General features: G+C 43.8%; 2 protein-coding genes across 10 annotated transcripts in view; one reads left to right on the plus strand and one right to left on the minus strand.

The window, feature by feature from the left end:
• Window positions 1-12,440, minus strand: part of PIGN (phosphatidylinositol glycan anchor biosynthesis class N) — a 107,131-nt gene extending 94,691 nt beyond the window's left edge. Inside the window, exon 1 of one of the 6 annotated variants that reach the window (XR_008448477.1) lies at window positions 10,794-12,036. Coding sequence is in view for 2 of the 6 variants with exons in the window: in XM_009569411.2 (XP_009567706.2) it covers window positions 10,794-10,946 (153 nt within the window). In the remaining 4 variants the exon portion in view is untranslated. Of the gene's footprint in view, window positions 1-9,678; window positions 9,834-10,793; window positions 12,042-12,324 lie in introns of those variants that run through there. The other 5 variants (XR_008448478.1, XM_009569411.2, XM_054058320.1 and 2 more) reach the window with 5 other exon arrangements.
• A 299-nt stretch (window positions 12,441-12,739) lies between these two features.
• The window catches only part of RELCH (RAB11 binding and LisH domain, coiled-coil and HEAT repeat containing), an 88,032-nt gene continuing 80,434 nt past the window's right edge, over window positions 12,740-20,337 (plus strand). For all 4 annotated transcript variants that reach the window (XM_054057558.1, XM_054057556.1, XM_054057559.1 and 1 more), the window contains exon 1: window positions 12,740-13,375. In XM_054057558.1, the coding sequence (XP_053913533.1) occupies window positions 12,907-13,375 (469 nt within the window). In that variant the 5' untranslated portion in view covers window positions 12,740-12,906. The remainder of the gene's footprint in view (window positions 13,376-20,337) is intronic.

Below are 20,337 nucleotides of genomic sequence, written 5' to 3' on the forward strand. Positions count from 1 at the left end.
GTGGTCATCCTTCCCCTGCTCCTACAACCTCACTATCAGAAGTTGATCTACCATGTGAAGTAAACCTTCAGAGAAGAAAGTGAAGGAGGAAAACAGAGGGACCTCTAGAATTTGTGAATGAACCCTCACAGAGAGAAGAGCTAATGCTAAGCAACATTTGTGCTGTGTAATCGCAGCTACAAGTGTTGGCATCACTGACAGAAAAGGATCAGTATCTCTCATTTCAAATATAAATTGGATCTCTATGATGATCTCTCCTCCACTGCATTCTTGGATGAGAAGCCATCAATATGGAGAGTTAAAGCCAAAGATCTATCTTGAAACTATCCTTCCCCTTACAAGATCTGGACGTGATCCTCACGAGTTAAAGGTGATCTAGGAAAAAACAGATTTGTGGATAAACTTCAGTGTAGATCTCCTGGGACACATGCTGAGGGGTGGGGGGAGGGTTCTGCCTTCGATAATTTTTACCATTTTACGTTTTTCTCCACTCATTTCCAAGAGGAGTGGAATCATCATTTGATCTATAGTCTCAAAAATGCAATGCGAAGTATTGGAGACTAAGTCCAAGGAGGGATCCCACTTAGCAGTCAACACAGCCTCTACACAGCTGGTGCAGGAACAGCTGGAATTGGACAACAGCTCCTCTAAATTTGAAAAGGCACAGATCTTCACTCATCTGAGTCCTCTGGAATCCAGAGATCTCTTCTACTTCTCTTTTCTCCCCTGCCTTCTGCTTTTGCAACACCATTTGACAGAGCAGTTCAAAAGCCACTTTTGAACCTGCAGGTCCAATGCGGGGACCAGAGGCTGAACAGGATCTCATAGGTCGCTTGACAGGGCTGTCAGTATTAGGAGGAACTGTAAATGGAAGCATCAGCATCAAATTCCTGGGTGCTCTGTTGCCTTTTGGTGTGTTTTTCTGGCTGGGAAGAGGACAGCGCAGCTAACCCAGTACAGTTCGGGTGCTCAGACATTCCTCACATCTATAGTGAGTACTCTCATGCCCACTAGGCACAGCAAAAGCACAGTTAGTGCTTTGTATGCACCTGCTCTAGCAGGAAACATGCCTTCCTACATACTATTTCTCTGTATCTCACATGAGATACAGAAATGAAATCCAGCTTTTATGGGATATCACAAAAAGCTAAAAAACCAAAAACACAAAAACCCACAAAACATAAGAAAAGAATCCTTTAGTTTTCTACTCCCCCGCACTCCATTACAGAGGTCAGCAGCAGCAAATTTCTCTGTAGAGCCTGGTGCTTGATGGTTCAAGGCAGAAACCCTGTAAGGCACACTAAAAGGAAGAAATTACAAGGATAGCACGGAAAAAAAAATGGATTAAGCACTAGCTTATAAAGAAAAGCAAAAGCCACAACCTGTCAAGAGAAGAAAAATAGAAATGTATTAAATACACACAGCTTTTTGCTTTGGAGGACAAGGACATAGATCTAAGTAGTTATTACTAGTGCAAAAATGTCTCTGCCCTCAGGTGCCTGGCCATCCAAAAAGTGGATAAACAAACTGTCGCTTGAAAATATATCTTGCATCTTTCTGTCAAGAAAACTTAATCCAAGGATATCTCAGCATTTTTGTCTCCTCTGATACTTTCCCAGCTAATCCTTTAGCAAGCAACTTAGTGTGGTACCTCCCACAGGCCTTACTTGCATAAAGCAAAACGTGAGTTTTGCTCAAATCCTGACTGCATTGTTCTACTTAATTCTATTAAGCCACTGCCTATTGCACAGAGACACTCTTTCTTTCTTTATTCTCACACCTATGAAAACAATACCCCAAAAACCTGCTATTGGCTGCAAGCTCCTCACCAACAGTCACATTAGTGCAAGGACTAAGACTCCAGACGGTGATGATGGCAGAGGAGCAAGACAGCTGCAATGAGCTGCCTAAGGCCAATCATTAGAGAAAAGAAGCAGGCAATTTACTTCACACAAGCTCTTTCCACTTTTCAAGTTTATCAGTAACTTGCTGACAAGATTTTTTTCTCCTTTTTTTGACTCATGCCACAGAATCCACATCCATAGCCCCAAGCTGGATCAGGTCCCTCAGAGCTGAACAGGAAGGCTGACATAAGCGCAGCCCTCATTTCCCCAAAGTAATCAACATCTAAGCTGCATTCCTCTGAAGTTATAATCTTGCAGCATTATTTATAAGGCAAAGAAAATCATACTTGTATTGCTACGCAACACAGTTTTTCATGAGAAAAGTAACATTTCCATTTTATGCATTTCTTTCTTCAAATATGCAATAAAAAATACACAAAATACTACCTGGAATATGCCCCATTGACAGGAATATGTTTTTAAGGACAATAAAGTGTCAAGACAGGAAGCTCAAGATACATTAGTCATTTCTTTTAGAGGGACCATGCTTCAGTAATACTGTCAGGTCTGTCCGTTAAGATGAAGAAAATCTATTGGAAATGCATTTTCAATAAGCATCGACGGCCTTGGTAAATATCTTTTACAGAAAAAAATAAATAGACAGAAATGGCTGCTACGTTTCTGGGTGACAAATACATTTTTCAAGTAAACAGTGTTGTGTATTTTGTAATTTAAACTGTCAAAGTCGTGACTGTACAATTTGTCCAAACAAAAAACGATGCTTTTGCTTAGGGTTGGGGAGCAAAGTAGGAGTTGTGTGGTCTAAGTGACAGCATTTTGCACGGTTTGGCAGTTACACATCATCTAAGATGGCACACAGGTCTAAGATGGTACTCTATTCTTCTACTAATTTATATTTTTAAAGAGCTATACCACTCAAGAAATGCAATCAAGTTATCCCAGCTGTCACAGCACATACGTATTGACTGCACAACTTAATTTATATAAGACACTTAACAGCCAGTCTCAGAGTAACTCTCACTCATGTATTTGCACACTACTTAAATACAGGAAACCCAAAATCCTCATCTTGACTTTATCGTACAATCATACTATGAATAAAAGCGGAATAACGATCAAGTCCCTTTTCCTCCTCTCAAAAATCTCATTTCCTTTCTCTTTTGAGGCATAATACACTCCGCCAGACAATGAAACTGCAACTACAGTATTTCCACTTGCACTGAAATGGTTTTTGTAATTCAAACCAACTGTTTAAAATTATTCTATGTTCAACATCTTCACTGAGCATTTTAGGGTTTATAATAACAAATGACATTTTAAATTTGCATGGTAATTCTTAAATTTCAGTAAAGCAGATCCAAACCTGAGGCAAAGAGCTCAAAGAATATTTAATTTGCTTTTTAACATCACTTGATAATTAGAATTACTCTGCCTGCATAGAAAAGTCTTCTGCCAAAAATTTCCAAGGAGAAATTTGACTATGGCCTGCAAGGTGCCAATAAAACATCAAGTGTCCTAATCCTAGAATATGCAGCAAACCAGTTACTTCAATGTCAGCCTAAAAATATCCTCTGAGTTATCCTCTAAAGACAGGAAATAGTACCCACAAGTCTCTCGGGCACAAGAACATACTTGATAACTACGCTGACAACATGACACCACCGACAAAGTGAACAAAGGTACTTCATTAAGAAACAGTGACTGTTTTGACACATAAAAGAGAGAAGAGGAGCATCATCCTTTCATACCCCTTGTAAGCCAAGTGGAGAAAAAACAAAGAGTAAATATTCAGCATTACATCTGCATAGGATGCAGGCAGCTAGAAATGCAGAACTAAGAATAAGCAAAACCCAGCAACAATAAAGCCTGCATAGTTTTGCTGTGAATCAGCTATTTTGTTGGGCGACAACATTTTGGGGAGTCTATGACTGCTTTTACAAATATTTTGCAAATCCTCTTAGGTATTTATTGACTTCAGAGTCATTCAGCAATAGTTTGTCAGCAAGCCTTCTTCAAGCATTGCTGCTCTACAGCTTAACATCATATTTTCATCTCAATATGGACTGTCTAATTCTTTCATGCTGCCAAAGTGTCTTGGTGTTAGTCTGGACAATTTCTCTTTTCTTGCAGAAAATAAGGATTTTTTTCTCCTGTCATTGTTTTTCCTTGCCCTGTTTGGAGGTCTTATAGACAACTCTTTTTTTATATTACAAGTTTCACTGGATAATTTTTGGGAGAGAACGTCATCCTGGGAGCATCTAACAGAACCCACCCACTGAATGCCACAGGTGCTAGGGTCAAGGGCACTTCAGAGAATGCAAGCGCGTGTAAGAAAGCTTGCCACAGCAATCTTGCTGTCTCATTGGAGCCTTCCTTTTCAATCCAAAGCTGAAACCTCTCTGAGACATTTTAGAAGATATTTGCAATAAAACTATGCAACAGAACACATGCACCAACAGAAACAGCATAGTTCCTCTTTTAGCAATAAAAGAGACATGGCTCGAACTCTTTAAAGTCATACAGCAAATACTAAAGTAGAACACAAGAGAAAAGGATGGAAAAAGAACAACTTTCAGCTGTGTTGAGCCAGCTTTGCAAAACCAGCTTGCAAAGGTATTCTGTATACACACAGAGAAGAAAACACACTTTGACAAAAACCAAACAGTGCTTAAAGTATGTTCCGTTGAATCTAGTATGAATGGTTGGACTCGATGATCCAAGAGATCTTTTTCAACCTGGTGATTCTATGAATGAGGAAGGTTTAAAAAAATCTGACAGTTATTTGTCTTGTATTAGGTCCTATTTTCTTACCAATATCAACCATTACAAATAAAAACTAATGTCAGAGTAACAAGCTACATCTGTTGAATCTTGCACATCAGCCTCTGAATGCCAATTTGCCAATAGCTTCAGTTTGAAACAAAAGGACTACAAGACAAACTTCTAAGTAAAAAGCAATACGTTCAAAAAGAAGAAATAGAGAAGTCAAATAATTTGTAGGCTCCCACCCTTTCAAAAGCTTTCTTTCTTTAAAAAAAAAAAAAAAAAAAAAGAAGTACCTAGGAGCTTTTGAGTTCACAAGAACTACTTAGATAAGTCAGTTGAATACAATGCATATCTCAATACAATTCAGATGACTAACATAACTGATACTTTATGTATCTTTATGTAGCACCCTTCGGCTCACAGCAGCGTTGACAGGAAAAAGCTGCCCACTGAGAACAGAAGCTGATTGGACCCTCCCAGGCGGAGGCGCGCGGCAGGACACGCGGCGCGGGGCACGGCGCTCTCCAGGGTCCTGCAGCGCTCCAGCCCCGCAGAGCCGCCATGCGGGCCGGGGCGAGCCAGGCACGAACCGCACTGGCATTACAGAATCGTAGAAACATAGAATCACCTGAGATGGAAGGGACCCATAAGGATCATTGAGCCCAGCTCCTGCCCCTGCACAGGACAACCCCAACATACACACCGTGGGGCTGAGGGCGTTGTCCAAACACTTCTTGAACATTGTTAGGCTTGGTGCCGTGGCTGCTTCCCTGTGGAGCCTGTTCCAGGGCTCCATCACCCTCTGAGTGAGGAACCTGTTACCAATACCCAATCTAAACCTCCCAGGCACATCTTCCTGCCATTCCCTTAGGTCCTATCATTGGCCATCAGAAAGAAGAGATCAGCACCTCCTCCTCCCCTTGTGAGGAAGCTGTAAACTGCAATGAGGTCTCCCCCCAGTCTCCTCCAGTCTGAACAGACCAAGTGATTTCAGCTGCTCCTCATACAAGTTTCCCTCTAAATCCTTCACCAACTTTGTGGCCCTCCTTTGGACACTCTCCAGTAGCTTGATATCCTTATTATCCACATTACATTATCACTTAGCACAGCATGATATACTTACACTCACTTTAGAACAGAGTTCTTCTTGCTCCTACAGCAACCTCTACTAGCAAAGTAATTAACATTCATTATCATTTATGATATATCAACTCATAAACACCCTCTGCTGAAACCCTGTGAGCTTACATTTGTTTTAAAGACAAGGCCAAGCCACTTTTCATTGCCATAAGACATTTCATTTTTCAGCTGCTGAATGACTCCAATATTAACAGAGCCGTGAAATTATTCCTGGAAGCAATCAGCATCTTGCCTCTTTGCAATATGTGGCACTGTTAAATGACAATGGAAGTTCCCCACAACTCAAACTTTTTTGGAAAAAAAGTGGCAATACCCTTATTGTAGAAAAAAAAAAAAAAAGCTCAGAGCAAAAGACAAAAACTGTTAAAGACAGGGATGCAGAAACATGGAGAACAGAGACAGGAAACATATCTTCAGTTCTCATATTACATCTTCCCCCCCCACAAATAGAGAATCTTTTTCATCTCCTGATCTCTCTGCTGGCAAAAAGAGGGCTGTGTACAACACTGGTACGCAGAAGACTCCAAAGAAATGACAATTACTATTATGGGACAGACACCAAATATAGTTTCATGTCAAGAACATGAGGGCAAAGTCTACTTACCTTAGTATCTGTTCTCAGGAAGGATACAATGAGCTAGTTTTGAGATAGCAGAGAAAGTCTATTATTCAAGTCCATTTAGCAGTTATTTACCCATACCCTACCATCTGTAGGAACGGACATGTAATTAAAAGTATATTTTCCAAAACACTTAAGTCCAGCAAGGCAAATATATTTGATCAGGTATTTTATACAAAAACAGCTGTTACAGGAGCAGCAGTGAAAAGAACAAGAGGTCTCCACCATCACAAATACTGCAAAGAAAACAAAGACAGTACAGCTGCAGAGAGTTATCCTGTCTTTCTCTGTCCTTGCCCATGTATTCCTATGCTAAACTTCTTCCTTGAGCTGGCACAACTGCATAGCCAAGCAGATTAGAGAATTAATTCAACTGAAGGTAACCTCAAGGGTAAAAAAAAAAAAAAAAGAGGAAGGAAGGAAGAGTAAAGACAACTTTGCTATAGTTCAGTTCCCCTGTCTAATTCCCAAAACCAATCTCTGCACTGACACCAGGACAAGACTGCATATCGTCCCAACAATAGGGCTAAATCAGCATGTTCAAAGCATGTCCTCAGAATCCTACATTCTTCTCAGAAGCCTGCATCTCACAATATTTGTATTCCTCTTACTAACATTGTAGTCTATTCTGTGACCTCCTCCTCCACAGACCAGATCAAATCTCTTCTATTTTCCCTATATATTTGAACATGACTGAAGAACATCAGGCTGTATAAGTAAAACAGGATTTATTTTTTTTTTTTTAAAAAAAGAAAGCTTGCAAATATTAACTTTAAGAGGAATAAAGTGAAACAGACAACCCCCTAAACACAGAGCAGTGGTATGGAGTCAAGGTAGCAACATCTCTGCAAGCTGGAGCATGCATTTGCAATGAAAGGAGTAAATAAGACCTTTGCAATGTCAGGTCTTAAATAGTCATAAATAGTCTCTACAAAGAGTCATACAGAAATTCAGTTAAAAGAGTTTTTCAGTTGAATTTAGTACCTTTAAATCTCAGAACTCAAGAATGACTTTACAATCATGATTTTCATACTTCGGGGCAGCATTTCCTCTCCCTTCACCGTGGTGAGGTCTGGTATGGCATACCATCTTAGACAGAGTGGTCTGTTACCCTCTACCCCAGCTTTCTGTGCAGCATACATCTTCCAGCCAATGCACTCCATCTTCCAGATGAGGGTGAACAAAGCCCGAGCAATTCAATACTCTAATGTTTGTGGTGTCAAAAGCTTGCATCTTTTATTCCTAAATTATGCCTCCTCATTCAACTGTAACATTTTTTCCTCTCTCTATTCATTCTCACAAAAACATAATACACACATGGATAGGCGTGAACAAGTTTTCTAAAATATCCCTCAGGCTCTGAATGTGTTTGCTTATTGTAGTTTTGAGGGGGAGCTTCCAAATATCCACTGTTGCCAGTAATGCTTCAAAGTAGCAATCTTAAAGGTAGAAAAGCACAGCCAAACTTTGTTTCAAAGGGATTTTGTGAGTCTGAGAGTCCTCATTTGGCTTCATGGGACGTTATCACATTTTTGCTGAGGCTGAAAATATCTCCAAGACCCATTCTCACTGTCGTAGTACTTTTATTCCAGATCCCACTTGAACACACACTTTCTAAAATCAGTTTATCTGAGCAAAGCTAGGCCTGTAAGTATACAGGTACAGCACACAAGTAACTATTAACTACTGACATAAGCTGCCCTCACTAAAAAACATGCCCTTAAAGCTGGAAAGGGCAGATGCAATTTCAGAGAAGGCAGAGGTATTTAAGCACAAAGTACCAACACTGTGAGACTGAACAGTTGCACTGTTCAGCTCCTGCAGAATATCAAAGTATTTTAGAGGGTAGAGAGTTCACAAAGCACTGAAATTCAATTGTTTTAAGGTCTGAAAATAAATACTAAACTTAAAAATTCTGTAAAGTTTCTTTGGAAAAGGGGATAAATGTCAGTCTTAAAATATACAAACAAAGACAAAAAGTCTTTCAGGTAATTCAAATCTAGAAGACAACTTGAACAATAGTTGGTAGAACTCACAGATCTGTATTACTTTCAAGCAGAAATCAGATTTGCTTCCAATGTTCCTCCATTATTTTGTACTCTGTGCCTTGATTTGGGCTCCAATCAGATGAAAAAAAAGCTACTGTACTTCAGTGTAGGACTGACCAGGACAGGTTAATTAACAGATAACAAGTATTTAGCACAGAAGAAAAAGATATGGACCCAACAATTTTTTTTAAATTAACTTAGCCTTGTCTGTAGAAGCTGCAACAAACAAAAAAAAAATTCTTACAGTTTTACTACACTCACTGTGAAAGCACTTGACACTGCACCAGAGGAGCACGGAAAGCATGATTCACCCACACATCCCCACCTAAGAGCATAGAAGGAACTCGAAACTGTTCATGTTAAAGTTCATTAACCTTTGAAACAGTTCAAGATTTAACAGAAAAATCACAGTAAAAGCAAGGCTGAATTTTCTGTACTTATTCTCAAACTCAAGAATTGTAACTTTAAAAGTTAAAATACGCAGGGACTGAAAAAATTATTCATACATTATCACCTTCTCAAAAAAAACCCAAATCAACCCCACACGAACACTACTGAAGATCGTCTTTCTGTATTTTGGATGCTCAGCTTGACAGACCATTTTTAAAAATCAGGCTTTCCGAGCTGTATGTATGTTTGCCGTTCTTCAGATATAATACCCAAGTCCTTTAGAAGTCACAAGGAAACATTAATTACAGTAAGAGACAATGCAAGTAGGTGAAGAATCTGCCTTTCTCTATGACTACTGAATAAATACAGAAAAAAATTAATTTGTAGCTGCCTGCCTCAAGTAGGCCCAGATAATGCTGTTTCCAAAACAAATGCATCTTTTTCTGTCTTGCATATCCTCCAAGGTGCTAAACTTTCCTTATCAGGTTTTCTTCTCAAGTCTCTCAAAACAACACCCCTTTGTATATTGTAAGAAACTGGTTTTAACCATATTGTTAAAAGGACATTTTTCTCCCTATAGTCAGTAGCTATGGAATGCACATTTTAGCTGTATTAACTTCATCCCAGACATTCAGAAATTACTGTGGAGCAACTGACTGACACCAATAAATATTTCAGTTAGTTTCACAAACCAAATCAAGCCTCCTGTGAAGTACTGAAATGAAAGAATACTTTTACATTATTTTAGGTGAAGAACGAGCAAAAAAAGTTAGTCCCTACTCTAAGAGCACACAAAACCCAAGAGAAACTATTCCCTGAAAAGAAAAGCAAAATTTAGTATTTGAACTACCTTTAAAGAGCTTCAAGCCACATGTGAACGTTGACGATCGTCGCCACTAGAGGCTGCTCCAGGACATCGGTAAGTTTTCCCCTCCGTTTTAAGGGGAGAGGCAAAACACGGGCGTATCAACTTTTAACAAGTTCATACTGAATTCTCCAGAAAGAAAAGGAAAAAGCAGAAGATTTCTTTACGGGTTCCCAATTCCACCGGAGTATCAGCAGTAAAGTATCTTTGTTCTTGTTTTTATTGTGGTCTGAGTTGGATTTTACAGCATTATCAATATACTACCATTATACATTATGCTACAACCAGTCCACACTCCACAATTTATTCTCTTTTTGTATATCAACAGCATAAAACAGTAAGTTCATAAAAAAATCCAAGTTTATTACAGGATAGAATGCAAAACTGATTACACTATTTACAATAGTTCACGCAAATTAAAAAGAAACACCATTTTTTAATAGCATAGCATCATGATATGAATAGCTTGCATTCAGAGTACTGAATATTGCCGCTAGATCTCAGTATCACCACAAAATATTGCCACTATTTTACTACCAAGATTTCAGCCTCAGTTTTGCTCTCAGTAAAGTAACTCCTAATGAATCATTTTTACACAAACAGAACTCCTATCAGTGGGAAAGGGACGTTATTTTCAAAGAGAACAGAAACCAATGCTGACCCTGTTCTGCGCCATTTCCAGTGAACTGAACTTCCTTCTGTAGCAAACACTAGCCATTGCTACACTTCAGCTTCAATTTGACTTTCTCATCAGTTAACACCCACAGTTACAGCTTCGCATCATCTTCTTAGAATCATACAGTCATTGAGGTCAGAAAAGAACTCTAAGATCATCTAGTCCAACTGTCCACCCAACACCACCATGCCCACTAAACCACATCCCAAAGGGCCACGCCTACATGTTTTTTGAACACCTGCAGGGATGGTGACTCCACCACTTCCCTGGGTGGAAGCCTGTTCCAGTGCTTGTTCCAGTGCTTCACCACTCTTTCAGTACAGAATGTTTTCCTAACAACCAACCGAAAACTCCCCTGGCACAACTTGAGGCCATTTCCTCTTGTCCTATCACTTGTTCCCTGGCAGAAGAGACCAGCACCCACCTCGCTACAACCTCTTTTCAGGGAGTTGTAGAAGGCGATAAGGTCTCCGCTCAGCCTCCTGTTCTCCAGACTAAAGAACCTCAGTTCCCTCAGCTGCTGCTGTTCCCTCTTGTGCTGTAGACCCTTCACCAGCTTTGTTGCCATCCTCTGCATACATTCCAGCAACTTGATCCCAAAGCTGAGCACAGGATTTGAGGTACAGCCTCACCAGCATGGACTAGGGGAGGACAATCACTTCCCTACTCCTGCTGGCCACACCCTTTCTGATAGAAGCCAGGATGCTGTTGGCCTTCTTGGCCACCTGGGCACAGTCCCGGCTCACATTGAGATGGCTCTCCACCAACATCCCCAGGTCCTTTTCCACCAGACAGCTTTCCAGCCCCTTTTCCCTAAGCCAGTGGAACTGCATGGGGTTGTTGTGATTGAATGAAATAGCGGAGAGGCAGAACCCAGCACTTGGCCTTGTTGAATCTCGTACAATCAGCCTTAGCCCGTTGACTCAGCCTGTCCAGGTCCTTCTGCAGAGCCTTCCCACTTCTCTTACACTGTATTTGGTGTCATTGGCAAACTTACTAAGGGTACACTCAATCCCTTCATCCTGCTAAAGATATTAAACAAGACTGACCCCAACACTGAGCCCTACCGCTTGTGACCAGCTGCCAAATGGACTTAACTCTGTTCACCACAACTCTCTGGGCACAATGATCCAGACAATTTTTCACCCATCGAAGAGTACACCTGTCCAAGCCGTGAGCTGCCTGTTTCTCTCGGAGAATGCCGTAGGAGACAGTGTCAAGACTTTACTGAAGCCTTTCCCTCATAAGAATGACAGCATCATATTTCCACCTACACAATTCCCCACTCCTGCTTGCACCCTCCCTAACTTGAGTCCTACCAGGCATATCTGATGCTGGCCAAAGAGCTTAGGCCACCCAAGCACCTTCCTGGCCCTGGGGCTCTCACAAGGATCTGCCCTCCTCGGGCAGCTCCATACTGGCCCAGTCAAGACAGCTCAGTCATGTGCTGGGGTGATGGGTGTGCTGGGGCTCCAGGCTCTGAAGCTGCACGTCCTGCACCCTGACCCACCAAAACCCATTAACCACCTGCTGGACTCCTCACGTGGCTGCTGCCATAAAGCCTTCCAGTGGCCAGGAAGATTCTGCAGCGGGGACCCGGACTTGGACCCAGGCAACAGAATCATCCTTATCCTCACCCCCATCCCCAGACTCAGGGAACCAACTCATCTCTAACTCCATCCCCATCCTCATCCCCAGACTCGGCGAACAGACTCATCCGTATCCCTATCCTCATACCCAGACCCAGGGAAGGGACTCATCTATATCCTTATCTTCACCCTCACCCTCATTTTCATTTTCATCTTCATCTTCATCTTCATCCCCATCCCCAGACCTGGGAAACTGACCCACCCTCATCCCCATCCTCTGACCAACACCTGGGAACAAACTCATCCCTCTCGCACTCCCCACTGACCCCCCGCGGATGCGCTCAGTGCGCACGCGCCTGGACTCACTTATCTCCCCCCCGCCGCGGGACCCTGCAGCTTCCGCATTCCACTTCCGCTTCCGGCAGGCCGTTCCTAGTCCCCCGCCACACCCCCACGCCCCGGCGCCGCGCGCGAGCTCCGCCCTTCGGTCCCGGGAAGGGGAGGGAAATGTCCTCCCTCAGGCCCCGCCCCTTGGGCTGCCGCCCGTGTCTCGCGCCGGGCGGCCCCGATCCCGAGGCAGGCGGGTCCGCGTGTTGGGGTGCTATTTGCCATTGGCTGGGGCGCGGGGGGGGGGGGCGGGGGGTAATCTCGCGAGAGTTGAGACCCGGAATTGGTAGCGGGGCTGACAGCGGCCCTGAGGCGGGGCGGGGGAAGGGCTCACATGCCGGGGTTCTGTTTGAGATTGGCTTTGGGAAATCTCGCGAGAGTTGTGACCCGGAAGCGGGGCCAGTGGGAGGCGGTGGAGGCGGTGGCGGCGGGGAGGGAGGTGCCGTTGCCGCTGGCGGCAGTGCCTGTGGGACAAGCGAGAGGCCGCGGCCCCGGCGACAGCCGCGTTGGTTCCACACAGGCTTCGCTGAGGCGGCGGCTCGACGGGTGTCGCGCTATAAAATGGCGGCGGCGGGCGGGGGAAGCAGCGTGAACCCCTTCCTCAGCGACTCTGAGGAGGACGAGCCCGAGGGCTCCGTGCCCGGTGGCGGCAGCAGCAGCAGCAACGAGCCGGGCGGGCCGGCCTTTGCGCCGCCGCAGGAGGAGGAGGAGGAGACGGGGAGCCCCGAGGAGCTGCCGGGGGCGGCGGCGGGCGATGCGGCGGCGGGCCCCGGCGCGGGGGAGCGGGAGCCGCCGCGGGTGCCCATGGACGCGATCGCGGCGCAGCTGCTGCGGGACCAGTTCTTGCTGACGGCTCTGGAGCTGCACACCGAGCTGCTGGAGAGCGGGCGGGAGCTGCCCCGGCTCCGAGACTTCTTCTCCAACCCGGGCAACTTCGAACGGCAGAGCGGGACGCCCCCCGCCGGCGGGGCCCTGGGCGGCAGCGCGCTCGGGGGAGCGGGCGGCAGGGAGCCCGGGTCCGGGCAGCTCAGTAAGTGACCCTGGCTCGGCGGAGGGGGGTCCGACCCGGTCATGAGAGGGGGTGACTCTAGGGAGCCGTGCAGCTGCTGCTGGAGCGGTGAGATCATAGAATCATAGAATAGTTTGGGTTGGAAGGGACCTTAAAGATTATCCGGTTCCAATCCTCCAGTGATGAGATGCCCAGCAGTGTGCCCCTTGCCGTGCCTGCTGTGCCTGGGGAAGCTGGGTGGCCAAGGAGGGCCTTTTGTGTCGCTTCTTGCTTGCTGTAAGCAGCATGTGGGGCTGGGGGAGGCCACAGGAGCAGAGGAGCCGGGGGATGAGAAGATGGAATGCCAGGACCGATGTTACCCTGGTCCTGCTCGCATTATGTTATGGACCCTCAGCCTTCCTCTGAAGGTCAAAAGTGGAAGAAGTGTGAGGGATGGGGAAGCTCAGCCTTAATTTTTAGCCATCTTGGGGTTTGTTGCATCTTCTCCAGTGTCTGCTGTCAAGTAGTCATATGCTGCTAGGAGAAGGAGCTGGGTGTTAAGCCATGGCTGCTACATTTTAAGTCTAAAAATTGTCAAAACGGGGTCAGGAGCCACCATGTTATTTCTCCTGATGCATTGGAATGGCTAAGTCCATCAAAGATAGATCTGAGTTGCACCTGTCAAGCTCAACTAAATCAATGTTTCCTATAGTTTATGCCATCTTGTTTATCAAGTGTTTATAGTTTTTGGTCAATTTTAAACTATTTTGTGTTTAGGAGTTGGGGAGTTGGAAGTATACTAGATTGGTGTAGCTTTCGGGAGGAAGAGTGATGCAAATACTTGGGAAATCATCACGTAGCTGGCATTAAAAGCTTTTGAGTTTTAGTAGCAGTGCAGATGGCTTAGAATAAAACTACTTGTGCATCTTATCAATGTAACTGACAAGAAATGTAGAGCTGTAACAAGGAGGTAGCTTGTGGAAGTGGCTTTGAGCAAGAAGCTGCCCAGCCACCTGACTTCTGCGGCTTAACTCATGGGAGTGTATTGAATGAAATGGATTTGGGTTAGCAGCCAGTAAAATATAGTAAAATATATTTACAGATATATTGTAAACAGTCAAATGTTTTTGTTTCTTTTAAAAATAGATACAAATGTTGCGAAGACATGCAGTTAGTCTTAAAATTCAGAAATAACTAGTAGCAGCTAAATGGCTAGGGTAATAGGAGAAATCCAGACTTTCAAATAGTTACTGCTTTTCTATGTCTTCTAATAATTGTATGGATTTTTTTTTTTTAATTCATGCTGTGTTATTCATATTCTGGTCATCTTGTTTATAAGTACTTCAAATTTCATACTTGCCTTTGTCCGATTGAGAGTTTCAGTACAGTCATCTTCATTATAAAATTGGTAAATGTTGGAAAAACTCATGCTTCAAGGCTTCAAATTGACATAAATTTCCTTTTCATTAAAAACAGCTTTCTTGGGGATTACAGTCAATTCACCCAATTGATTAAATATTTTCTTTTTTAACATAATATGTTGCTTCCAGTTATTGATAGCCTATAATACATACTCCAGAAGAATTAGAAAAACAGCAGCCTGTGTAAATGTGATGTTATGCACGCAAACAAAAACATGACCTCTTGCAATCCTAAACCAATGTACACTGATGTGAGAACATGTTAATGATTATTGTGCAGACCTGCTGAATGATGGATGGTGATGGGATATCGCTATTAAAAAAGCATGGAGGAGGCCAGGGGAAAGAGAAGAGGAGGAGGGAGATTTGTGTTTTGGAGCAGCTCAGTAATACTGAGGTGTGCTGAAGAGTATCGCTCTAGTCCTTAGGTTCAAGGTTAAGTGTGATTGTCTTGAAACCTGATGTATACAACAGGTTAGAGTGTGCTTTTCAAAGGATTTTTGTTTGTCTCAACAACGATTCAGAAGGCAGTTCACATTGAGTGCCATTGAAAGGTGAAAGATTCAGAACAATGAAAAAAAGATACATATTTTTGTATAGCTCAAGTAGATTTTTGAACCTATTACCGTCAGACTTCCTTGCTGTCTGGGGTCTAGCATTGACCTAGCAATTCTGTTAGTGCTCTTCAGCCTGATTCTGGTTAACGTCAACAAGAGCTGATAGTTTCATGCCTCTGAATTTATGCCAATTTCAAAATATTAAGAAATAGATTGCAGAAGACACTGATGGGTTGAAAATTATATGATCTTGTCAGGTGTTCTTTTCACTTCTCTCTTAAACATTTCGTATTGTTAGGTTTACTTGAAGTACTAAGCCATAGGTCAGACCTTATAATAAATTAGTTAAAAAAACTAATTCTTTTAGAGATACAGTCTGTTGTGTCTACATTCATGGATCCTCACATGGAGACTTGAAGAGAGTGTATATGACAGTAGTGGAGGTACCTTCTCTCACTTGAACTCACCAAAAGATATTTGAGAATAAACCTATAGTTTTCTTTGTGGGAACTAGCAATGTTGAAAGTAGCGGAGTGGGCGTATCATTTTAAGCTCACTTAAATCTTATGATTCAGTGAAAAAAAATTATTAATGTGGTCACATAAAAAAAAAAGTTCTTTATTTCTGTTAATATCTAAAGTCAGAATTTCTCAGTGCTAGCTTTGCACCTGCTCCTCCCTGCCTCTGCATTAGATGAATTTCTCTGATTTTGCACTGAGGTTTTTGATAATTTCATTGGATGCAGAAAAAGTGTGACTGGCAATTCTTATTGAATGTGAATTATGTCTGGAATGCTGGATTTCCATGGAGCAATGGAAAGCTTTCGTACTGTGTGTTCCTATACACAATGGGAGAATTTCAGTGCAAGTGTTCATTGGCATTTCTTGGAATCCTTTTAGGCAAGCTAAGATATGAGCACATGCTGGAATTACTTTGGGTTTTTCTTATCTTTCTCTTTACAGACTGCTGTAAAGAGATTTAAATGAAGTATCATAGGAGTTAAACAACTAGCATCATGTGGTCAGCTAGTGACTTAGAAGCTGTTTTGTCTTCGAGCTGTGCTTCAGAGCACTTGGTTACAAAAGCAAATGATAGTCAGATGACTAGGATTTCCTAAGTTTTTTCCAAAAAACACACTTCCATTTTCCAGCAGCAGTAATGTTGCAGCCGCAAGCAGAGAAAAAATATTGTAATGAAAAATATGGAAATGTATATTGTGTCTAGCAACTTTGCTCTTCTAGTTTGAAGAAGGAGTCAGTGCTGTTCCTTTATATGCACAGCACTTATGTACAGTCATCCTTCACGTCCCCTATCTCTGCTAGATCTTCCCGAACTTCTGTGACTTCCATTGGTTTCAATAGCAGTAACTCCACATCTGCTAGACCATTTCAATACCACTCTTCTAATTCTACTCACATGAATGGCAAGCTTCAGAAGTCCTTCCTTCATACAGGATTCCAGATATTTTACAAGGCTTTGGTTAGCATCATCATTTGTTTCTAGTTATTTCAAAAATAGTGGTGCATAACTTTCTAGGGACTTCTATCTGATGTATAAAGTGTTGCTACTTCTTCATCATAGGCATCCGGCTTTATTTATGGTTTGGGGTTCCTTTTTGGTTTGGATATTGTGAAGTATCTCTCTGGTTTTGCTTCTAGCCTTTAAAATTCAGATGGGTCCTATGGGAAGAAGTCATGTGGGAAGAGCGCATTGATTATGCTTTTTGTGAGAAAGGGATGTCTTGGTAACAGCTCTCAAATCCTGAGTTACAGGCATTGTGACTTTGTACAGGCCCTTGTCACAATCAGTGTTTCACCAGGTTTTTGTTCTGTATGAATACATAGCAGAACGGGGCTGCCTCAGAACAGGTCATTGTTTCTCAACTTAAATGGGAGTCTAAATAATAGAGGAAATTGGGAAGAAGACAAGTAACTTCTGTTATCCTGATGGCTAATATTTGTTTTATAGGTTGTTTGTTAGGTGGTTTTGTTGTTGTTAGCTCAAGTCTGAACTTACTTTATAAAACTTAAGCAAAACTGTATACTCTTGTTGGCTTTTCCAGATGCTGAGTGGTGGAATGATGACTTGAGTGAGACAGCGGGTTTACTACCTGATTTGGAATGATGCTCCTCTTAGTAAGGACAGGATGGAAAGATGTGGATAAATAGATAATCAAAGCTACTTATATAGACAGATGGGAGAGACTGAATGGTGTCTCTTTTAAAAGAAATACAAAAAGCAGTTGAAAGGCTGAGAGTGTGCAACACTGAAGGAAAGGCGAGCTAAGTTCCCTGCAGACCTGCCAGAAAACAGTGATGCCTGGATGAAACCTGAGAGGTTTCACAGTGCTCTTATGTTGGCTTTACTGATATAGGAGCCAGATGAGCTTTCAGCAGTTGCAACTGCTTTAAACACCCCTCCATTTTATCAACACTGATAATTCTGAAAAATTCTCAGTGAGATGCACTTCATAGCTTAAACACTGCTTAGTTTAAGACTTCTGCAACTGTTGGAGATGTCAAATGAACAGAAGCAGTTTCTGATGGATAAGTAAGTAGTTTAAGCTTTGTCTGATATCTGTTGGGACTTCATTGAAGCCACAGAGGCAAAGGGCTTCACAGCAGACAAATCATGCTGGTGCACTTTCCCTAAAGCAGCAACACTGGGGCAGAAGTGCAGCAGCAAAAACTGCAGGACAGAGATTCCCTACCCCTGCCTCTAAAGCAGCAAAGGGTGAGCTCCTGGTGAGTTAGTGGCCACTCTGACTCTGTGCAGGCAGGGACAGGAGTTATGGCAGTCTATCCCCCTCACATACAAGAGCAGCCCCTGGAAGTGCTGTGACCAGGAGAGCAGCAAACAGAACAGGACAGGCAAACAGAGTGTGGTGCAGCAGAAGGGTGTGGTGCAGCAGTTTGCACAGGTAGGGCACACTGGGATGGGTGCCTCTTCAAAGGACGCATCCCACTGGCTGAGTGGGAGTCCTGATGTACTCAGAACCCAGCACCTATGCACGTTCTATGACCACCTGCACAGGTCAAAGGCACTCATCCTACCTGACCCTTGGCAGAATGGTGGGGAGTTATCTCAGACCAAATGCTGCAGCTCTGGCTTGGGGAATCTGCACTATCTACCCCAGCAGTGGCCAGTGCCTCCATGCAGACAGACCTGTTGAGGTGAGAGGCTGCAGTGGCAACCTCAGACTGCAGGAAGTGCCTGGACCTTTCTCCTGGGGCAGGAGCAGGCAGTAGTACTGCCTGCAAAAGGTGTGCTCAGGTGGAGAAGCTCCTGCAGCAGGTGACTGAGCTGCAGGAGGTGGTGAGAACCTTGTGCAGCATCAGGGAGGCTGAGAAGCCCCTAGATAGCTGGTTCCAAATAGTCTGCAGGGGACCCAAAGCCAAACAGCCAAAGACTCCCCCCCATCGGCACACACAGACAGGAGAGGGGACAATAATGCGGAAGAATGGAAGCTTGCAAGCACAAAGGACCAGCAGGAAGAAGAGGCTTCCCCTAAAGTCTGAGTTGCCGTTGCAGAACTGCCTCACCAGTCTGCAGGCTGAAGAGGAAAGACCCATAGCATTCAGAGAGATGCTGGAGCTGGGTAAGGCAGCCCTGTCTGCTCCCTGGATAACAGGCAGCACAATGAAGAAGACGCAAAAGGTGACAGTAGTGAGTGACTCTTTTCTGAGAGATACAGAGGCACCCATTTGCTGACACAATGCACTCTGAAGAGAGCTGTGCTGCCTACTGAAGGCTTGTATCAGGGATATCACCAAGAGGCTGCCAAGCCTAGCGCAGCCCACTGACTACTGTCCACTGCTGTTGTTTCATGTGGGCACCAGTGATACAGCCAGGGGCCGTCTGAGGGGTATCGAGAGATTACAGAGCCCTTGGAGCAGTGGTAAGGGACTCTGGAGCACAGGTAGTTTTTTCATCAGTCCTGCTGATCAAAGGGATGGGTTTTGATAAGGCCAGTTAAATCTGGCAAATCAACAACAGGCTACAGTACTGGTGCTGTAGCCAGGATTTCAGCTACTTAGATCACGGGACTTGCTTTGAGAAACCTGATCTACTCGGGACTGGTAGGGTTCCTCTGTTGAAGAAGGGGAAGAACGTCTTTGGTAAATAGGCTTGCCAGACTGGAGGGGAACATCAGTCATTCCAGAGTGATGCCAGTGCCAGCAATAGATGCCCAGAGTCTGGAGAAGGAACACAGGTCGGCAGGAGAGCACCTGAAAAGAAACACAAAGGATATCCTGCCAGGAAGACAGCTTCATCAGGGGCCAACTTAAGTGCCTCTATGCAAATGCATGTAGCATGGGAAAAACAAGAGGAGTTAGAGATATGTGCATGACTGCAGGGTTATGATCACATTGGCATCACAGCGACATGATGAGATGGATCCTATGATTGGAGTATTGCAATGGACGGATGCAGGCTCCTTAGGAAGGATGGGCAGGGGAGACAAGGAGGGGATGTCACCTTCTGTGTCAGTGACTACCTGGAGTGCATGGAGCTCCGTCTGGGGATGAAGGAAGAGCTGAACAAGAGCCTATGGCTCAGGATTAAAGGGAGGTCAGGGATGGAGGACATTATAATGGGGGTTTACTACAGGCCACCAGACCATGAAGAGGGAGTGAATGAGATTCTCTCTAAACAGATATGCAAAGCCTTATGTTCCCGAGTCCTGGTCCTAATGGAAGACTTCAACTACCCCAGTATCTGTTGGAGGGGCAACACAACGGGGTGCAAGTAATCTGGGAGGTTCGTGGAGTGCATCAATGGCAACTTCCTTCCCCAAATGATAGAAGACCTGACAAGGAGAGGTGCTGCACTGCACCTTGTTCTCACCAACAGGGAAGGGCTGCTAGGGTATGTGAAGCTTGAGGGAAACCTTGACTTGCTTCTACCATGAAGTAGTGGAGTTCAAGATCCTTAGGGCAGAAGGAGGTTGCACAGCAAGCTCACTCCCCTGGACTTCAGAAGAGCAGACTTTGGCCTCTTCAGGGATCTGCTTGGTAGATGACCA

Source organism: Cuculus canorus, chromosome 2 (genome assembly GCF_017976375.1).
Source record: "Cuculus canorus isolate bCucCan1 chromosome 2, bCucCan1.pri, whole genome shotgun sequence".
Classification (NCBI taxonomy): Eukaryota; Metazoa; Chordata; class Aves; order Cuculiformes; family Cuculidae; genus Cuculus; species Cuculus canorus.